The 8,164-nt window shown below is 32.9% G+C and overlaps 1 protein-coding gene and 1 long non-coding RNA gene across 4 annotated transcripts in view; one reads left to right on the top strand and one right to left on the bottom strand.

Moving 5' to 3' along the window:
• LOC107613673 (1-aminocyclopropane-1-carboxylate oxidase homolog 1) overlaps positions 5,762-8,164 on the bottom strand; it is a 3,744-nt gene continuing 1,341 nt past the window's right edge. The window contains exons 2-3 of one of the 3 annotated variants that reach the window (XM_016315775.2): positions 7,579-7,774; positions 5,762-6,196 (exon numbers count right to left, since the gene is read on the bottom strand). In XM_016315775.2, coding sequence (XP_016171261.1) covers positions 5,945-6,196; positions 7,579-7,774 — 448 coding nt within the window. In that variant the 3' untranslated portion in view covers positions 5,762-5,944. Of the gene's footprint in view, positions 6,197-7,067; positions 7,158-7,543; positions 7,907-8,164 lie in introns of those variants that run through there. The other 2 variants (XM_016315774.2, XM_021109292.1) reach the window with 2 other exon arrangements.
• Positions 6,196-8,164, top strand: part of LOC110265861 — a 23,216-nt gene continuing 21,247 nt past the window's right edge. The window contains exon 1 of the long non-coding RNA XR_002352339.1: positions 6,196-6,492. This is a non-coding gene — a long non-coding RNA (uncharacterized LOC110265861). The remainder of the gene's footprint in view (positions 6,493-8,164) is intronic.

Genomic DNA, 8,164 nt, shown 5'->3' with positions numbered 1-8,164 from the left:
GCGTAGTGACAGACACAAAAGGATAGTAAATCCTATTCCAGTATGATCGAGAATCGACAGATGATTAGCCATGCAGTGACAGCGCATTGGACCATTTTCACAGAGAGGATGTGAAGTAGCCATTGACAACGGTGATGCCCTACATAAAGCTTGCCATGGAAAGGAGTTGGATTGATTGGATGAAAACAACAGGAAAGCAGAGATCAGAGGAACGAAAGCATCTCTATACGCTTATCTGAAATTCTCACCAATAAATTACATAAGTACCACTATCCTATTCTATATTTTATTTATTTTCATCCACTATAATTTCTTAAAATAATTTAATCCGCCTGACTGAGATCTACAAGGTAACCATAGCTTGCTTCAAGCCGATAATCTCCGTGGGATCGACCCTTACTCACGTAAGGTTTATTACTTGGACGACCCAGTGCACATGCTGGTTAGTTGTACGAAGTTGTGAAACAGATATAAGATCATGAACGTGCGTATTGAGTTTTTAGCGCCGTTACCAAGGAATAGAATGATCATGATTTCGCACACCAGGTTAGCACTTTGCAGTTAAAAGTTAGGGTGAGTCCTAGTCCCTTGCAAGTTGGGTGAGCACTTTGCTGTTGAAAGCTTGGTTTGTGTCCAAGTCAAATTCAGATTGGGTTTAGAATCTGGATTTGTCCCAGATAGGATTGGGTAGATCCTAGGAAAAGAAATTGGTGTTTGTAATCTTGAAAAAGAGATAGTGAAATTCCATCATTGTTTTGATGGAGACTAGATGTAGGCCACATTGCACCTAGTGGCTGAACCAGGAAATATCTGGTGTCAATTCTTCTTATCTACTCCTTTCTCTATTTCTGTTAATTAGCAGACAAAAATAAAAGTGTCTCTCAACTCGGCACGAGACAAAACAAAAGTGTTTCTCAAATCGACACGAGACAAAAGCGGAAATATCTCCTAAAGTTTGTTTGAAAAATCAGAGATTGAGATTCAGCAAAAAAGGGGCTAAGATTCAACCCCCTATTCTTTTAGCCACTGATTACCATCACTAACTCAAATAAGCCCTTTTCAAATCGGAATCATTTTTATTTAATATTCTAAACTTGCCATGACATTTTTGAAACATATTAGGAGCTAGTGCTTTAGTCAATATGTCAGCTGTTTGATTTATTGTGGAGACTGATAATAGTTTATCATTTATTCTTGCCATTTATTTCTAACAACATGACAATCTATTTCTATGTGCTTCATCCTTTCGTGGAACATAGGATTTGCTACATACATGAAAGGCTGATTGACTATCGCAGTAAATAGCAATTGATTTCTCTAATTTGATCTGCAAATCCTCCAAAATGTATGTAATTCTTTGTGCCTCACGTACGGGTTGTCATAGCTAGAGCTCTATATTTTCAACCTCGCATAATGAAACTGTGACCGTGTTTCACTTCTTACTTTTTTATGACACGATTGATGTTCTCATGAATAAATAGTACCCAAACATTGATCTTCTTGTGTCTGAGCATGCTCCCCAATCGCTATTCGAAAAATCACATGGCCCCAAATCTGTCTAAGATGAAAACATTAGGCCAGTGCAAGATTTGTTTTCAAATATCTAAGCACTCTTATAGTAGCCCTAAAGTGCTTGTCAGTATCACAGTCTAAAAATTGACTCAATCTCCCTATTGCATAACCTATATCTAGTCGTGTGTTTGTTATGTAGAGTAATCTTGCTACCAATCTTCTTTACTCTGAGCTGGAGTTGAGATGAGTTCCAAAATCCCTGGCCAGTTTGATTGTATAGTCCATAAGAGTTGAAACTGCTTTAGCTTCCATCAATCCATAGTCTCTAAGTAGATCGAGTCAATACTTTCTTTGACATGCTGCAATCTCCCTCTTGCTTTGAACTATTTCTAGTCCTAAAAAAAATTTTAACTCACCAATATCTTTGATACGAAATAGATCATGTAAGTAATCTTTGATTTCCTGTATTTCCATCATATCATTGCCATCCATGATTAAATCATCTATATAGACGAGAATGGCTGTGAAGTTTGAATCGCTGAATTTTGTAAAAAGGCTATAATCATTCCTTGACTGAGTGTATTCAACATCAATGAGAGTGGTGCACAACTTGGTATTTCATTGCCTGCTAGCCTGCTTTAAGCCATACAAAGATCTGTCCAACTTGCATACCAAATCTAGTGAAGGCAGGTGATGAGTCCATATTTGATGATTAATTTTGGCTTGAATTGAGTAGATTTCATCACATAAACTCATATTTATTCATTTGAATAGCATACTCTTGTGATTTCTCTCTAAATTGCACATAATTGTGAAAACATACTTTTTGTGCTTTAGTTAATCAATTTAATTCCACTTTTATTCTATTCGATGCCATGATATATTTTGTTGAGTGATTTCAAGTTCAATAGGCAAAGATGACTTGGGATAAGTGGAAGAAAAACATACAAAGTGAGAGATTTCATGAAGAAACAAAGGAGAAGAAGACACTGCTGTATGCGTATGCACACCTTCCTATGCATAAGCACAAGTGAAGATTTAGCCAGTGTGCGTATGCACACAACCCTGTACATACACACAAGTCCTAACGCGTGACTCACTTAAAAAGTCACATAGCTCGCGATTTTGGGGTCCTTTTTGGCCCAAATTTGGAGTGCTGAAGCTAATCGAAGGGGAAAACACCTTAGGACACATACATACTTCATTATAGTAACTGAGAATAGTTTTTAGGTTAGTTTTCTCTTAGAATTTTTTTCTCAATTCTCTCTTAGGATTTATTTAGTGTTTATAGTAGAAATAGCTAATTTATATTTTGATCTTGGATATTTGCTTGATTCCATTATAGGTAGTCTTTAACCAACTTTCTCTTTAAATATACTACATTTGCTACATTTTTTTTATAATAGAAGCTACTTTGTTTAGTTTAATTACTTGTGAATCTTTGAGTTTTTTGTTGATGAATTTGATGTTTTATGGTTTATATATGTTTGATTGTTTTTGTTCATTGATTAGTTATAGTTTCAAGTATCTTTTACACTTTCACTATGTTTTGCTACTATGCCCATCAAGTGTTTGTGAAAATGTCAATTATGAATATGAAGTAGATTTTCACTCTTTAGCTTGGGATTTGAGTACCTAGGATCCTAGAGTCAATAATGTCCAACATTTAGTGGTAATTTTAGGTTGTTAGTTGACTCTTGTTTCCATTAACGCTAGCTTTTTACTAAGTTAATTAGTAAGTTAGTTAGGATTTGTGTATTAAGACCAATTATGCTTATTTGACTTATCCTCGATGTTAGAGTTGATGAAGTGACATTAACTCATTGTAATTGCCATAGTTGTGGTTATGACAAGGAAATGATCCCTTAACTCTCAATTTCAAGTCAAAGTCCTTTTATGCATTGAACTCCATTTGCATGAGTTTGTTGCTTTAATTCTCTTTAATTTGTATTGATTGTTCTTTTGATTTAGTGATAGCTTGTTAGTTATTCTTGTTCTTGCTTGTTAACTTTATTGCGTTACTTGTTTGTTAATTTTCATTCTTGTTATTCCCTTGTTTAGTTCCTTTAATTGCTAGCTCTTTAATTTCCATTCTATGCTTGGAAACCCCCAATTTCACAACCAAATTTGCGCGCACATGATTGCTAGTCCGAGAAAAAATGACTTGGAAAGTAAAACTCCCAGTTATTTGATTTGAGTGACATTCTTCTTCTAAACTTTGATTGCGGGCCATTTTGTCGGTTGGGACTATACCTACAACGCGATTTTCATTCCTTCGATTTTCTAACCGACGATATGGCTCGTATCAGCAGGGTCAAATCTAGAGGTGGCTTCATGTATACTTCCTCAGGTAAATCACCATGTAAGAAGGAAGTGTTCACGTCTAGTTGATGAACGAACTAACCTTTTGATGCTACTATTGATAAGATGATCCTGAGTGTGTTCATTTTAATAACTGCACTGTAAATTTTAAAATAGTCAATACCTGCTATTTGAGTAAATCTTTAAGCAACTAGCCTTACTTTGTAAGGTTCAATAGAGCCATCATATTTCAATTTTAACTAGAACACCCACTTATATTCCACTGCCTTCTTCTTATTAGGGAGTGTGATAAGGGTCCAAGTCTTATTTTCTCTTAGAGTATTGAGTTCAGGATTGATGGTTTCTTGCCAACAATGATCATTGGTGGCCTAGCATACATTTTAGGTTTAGTGCGTTTAATTTGGATTGTGGAGAATGAAGTTGAAGCAATAGATGAAGCTGATAAGAGTAGAAGAGGTAAAGAAGACTCTGACTCGAAGAATAACATGTGTGTTTGATTTAAAAAAATTTGTTGTCTAGATATGAATTTTGTTTATTATGAGAAGATTTTACACATCAGTTATGTACAGATAGCTGTTAAACTAACTACATTACATGTATGGTTAACTGATATACTAACTCAAGTAACAGTTTTTTTATGGTATTATCAACATGATAAATTAAAGATTAATTTGTTGCGGATCTAAACTTCATTTAAGAATTTGTTACTGGTTAATAAATTGCTAAATGCACAAAATGATAAGTTTTGAATTTCTAACACTTACTAAAATAGACTAATAAATTAATCACTAAATTAACCCAAATTGATTGTCATTGTTTAGATATGAATCACTAGAAAAAATCATTCAATTATTAAATGGCCATTCAATTCATAAAGGGATAAGACCAGCATGTTCTTTACAGTAATAACTGAATTCATTCCTCCAATTCCCTTCATCAATTTTGCAAAAAAGTCATCTGGTGTGTTCATACCTTTAGCCGAGTCAATACTTTGTTTCTGTTTTCTCTTGTTTTACATGAGTTAATACTCAAAATGGCCGCTGAAATTTGACCCTCGACGTAATTTAGCCCTCAAACTTTCAATTGACTTAAATTGTACCCTGAAATTTTGACCCGTGTCTCAATTTGGCCCTTCCGTCGTTTTTCATCACCGAAAAACTGACCAGGCAATTTTAAATGACACCTGGCACTGTAACGGTTAGATAACGTGGCCAACTTTTTTAAGGCATCAATTTAACCCCTTACAATTTGAACATAAAACCTAGCGCAGCCCCAATTTCCCCAAATTATAGTAGTATCTCCAAAAGTTGAGAAGGATATTGAGGAGCAGCAGCCAAGGCTCAGGTAGTTCTAGCAGAGCTCGTTTGTATGGTGGCTGGGTGAAGAACGCACACCGTGACAGAGGTGAGAAGGTTCCGCATTGGTGCGGTTGTGGGCTGCATCCTATTCTTCAGTAGTCTGGGACGGATTCCAATTTAGAGAGATCATTTTATGGATGTCCTAACTATAACGTGAGTTGGTTAAATTATTACAAATTGATTGTGTCTTATTTCTCAAATTCTTGTTGGTTTTGTAATTGTTCTTCCTCTCAATTTTTTTGGGATTTTTGGTGTTGTAGACTGCCGATAAAAAATGGTGCGACCTTTTTAAATACGCAGATATTAAAAAAAAAAAAGAAGAAACCATAGCTGGATAAAATGAAATTTCAGTCGATGAAAACCATAGACCATTGGAAAATATCTAAACTTTTGCTTAGCATCTTTTGAATATATAAGAATAGTTATAATATATCTAAACGTTTTTTATTGAGATGATGAGCAATAAAATCAGACTCTATTATGCTTATGTAGTAATTTATCAGACAAATATATAGTGATTATTATTTTATATAATAACCAAGAAAATTTTTAACTAAAAACTATACCTCTAATAGAATAGATGTGGTTGTGAGATGCCCATAAATCTGTAGTCCAAGAACTAGGATTCATATTTATACAACCTTTTGTTTTTTAAATGTAATCAATACTTCCAACATATATATATTATTCAGTTTCAATTATATTGCTAAGTGCTAACCAAACCAAGGCACCTCTATTCCGAAATTCTCAACTTAAATTCTAAAGTCTTGAAGAGGATTGTTTCCAAGGCCTTTGGCTTTAAAGTAGGCTGCATACTCTGCAACTGTGGTTTCTTTAAATTTCGGAGGATTGTCTTCAGATAATAATTCTTTTATCGGACTGACGAGCTTTGTTAATGGAGCGAGACTGTTATAGCCAAAAAAAGATGCAATAGATACTCTTGAATCATTTCTATTTGCCAACACTCTATGTTGAACACTTTTAAATCTGTCATTCGTTAGTAGCTACAATTGAAAAAAAAAAAAAAACAAATTAGCTTAAGTACTTGTGCAGTACCAAATTATGCAAATCTTTTCATGCATTTTGAGCTTTTTATTGATATAAAGTAACAACATATGTTTGAACTTAGAACTGGAATCACGGAAAAAATTTGTTTATTGATAAATATAAGATTAACAATAAGAGTTAACTACCAAATCCGTATTTAAAAGATTTAGGTATTGCCAAAATAGTATCCAAAAGACCTTATTGATAAAAAGATCCCTAAATAATTTTAAAATTTGATAAAAAGTTATCAAATGTCAACTACTATCGTTTTTATTAATGAAAAATCTTGAAGTGACTAACAGAATAGATGCATTTGATTATCTTTGTCAGAATTTTTGTAAATAAGAATTTAAGAATTTTTTTTATCAATAACTTCTTTGAGGTGTCATTTTTTCAGTCCCTAAAGTTTTTGAGAATCAATTTAGTAGTTAACTCCTAATAGTAAATATAAAGCACGAAAAGCACATACAAACGCAGTAGACATTCTTAATTTAGTACTATGTCTTAATAACAATGTTAATGCCTTTTTTCTACCATACATATGTAGGTAACAGGCAACAGATGTAAACAACATCCACAACAACTGTTACATAAATATGAAGCATGAACACATTAAATAGAGTATGATATTTATGTTTTTGAAACGAGTTCATATTGAGAGTTAACTTTTTTCGATCAACATCGGTCAAAATTTTAAATTTTAAATTTTAAATTTTATATTCCAAATTTCAATCTANNATTTGAAAGTCGATCTTTGTACTTTCTCGTTCAAAACATCTTAGTATTTGACAAAAAAAAGGTACTTGTTTGATACGTATTATTTAGTTATTTTTTATTTTATTAGTTTAACAACGACTCAAAGATATGCTAAATATCGTATCGAATATTTGTGTTGGTATAATGCATTTTACGCTATAAGGTAGTGTTTGTTTTGAGGTACTGAGACAGAGACTGAAAGATTGAGACTCAGTATTGTGTTTGTTAGTTCAGAGACTGATACTAAAATTTCTGTCTCTGTCTCTAAAATTTCAGTATTTCAGTACCTTCAAAAAGTAGGGACACAAGAGACTGAAATTTTTAGAGATGGAAACTGAAACTTTAATAACATTTTATACCGAAAATACTTTCATTTCAATTAATTAATTCCAATTTCACCATTTGTGCAAATTAAATTAAAGTTTCATTCTTGTTTCAATTCCTGTCTCCCATTCTGCATCAAACAGAATACTGAGATTTATTTCAATCACTGTCTCTTACTCAGTCTCAGTCTTTTCGTCTCTGTCTCTCCACCAAACGCTACCTAAAATACCATATGCAAAAAGAACAATAAAGAACTTACCTGGAGAAGATCACCAATATTAACCACTAAAGTTTCAGGCACAGGGTGTACATCAATCCATTTGTCGTTATGAAGAATTTGGAGGCCACCAATATGGTCTTGGAGAAGCACAGTAAGAAAAGCGCCATCAGAATGTTTGGTGGTTCCCATAGTGAGTTCTGGCTCCGGGCAAGGGGGGTAGTAATGGCCGGCACAACTAATTTGATCAGTACAACCCAATTTCATGTCTCTTAGATAATTTGAATGCAGATTTAGAGATTCTGAAAGTAATTCAAAGAGTGTGATTCCTAATTTCATAACATTATTCCCATACTCTAAAAGTATATCCCTACAAAAAAATGACATGATCAATAAGTAAGGAAATAGATATAGGATTTAAATTAATGTCCTTATTTAATTTCTTTGTCTAACTAACTATGCAGAACATAATAAAATAGAACATTAAAAATAAGACACAAAAAATAAAAAAAATTAATATTTTTATATTTTGTTTAATAATAAATTAAAATAAATTATTAAAGTTTAATTTATTTTTAATAATTATAAAAAATTAATAAAAATAATAAAAAAAAAGTTATCTCTTAAT

Source organism: Arachis ipaensis, chromosome B08 (genome assembly GCF_000816755.2).
Source record: "Arachis ipaensis cultivar K30076 chromosome B08, Araip1.1, whole genome shotgun sequence".
Classification (NCBI taxonomy): Eukaryota; Viridiplantae; Streptophyta; class Magnoliopsida; order Fabales; family Fabaceae; genus Arachis; species Arachis ipaensis.
Note: the sequence above shows the minus strand (reverse complement) of the source record. Positions and strands in the feature narration are given on the sequence as shown.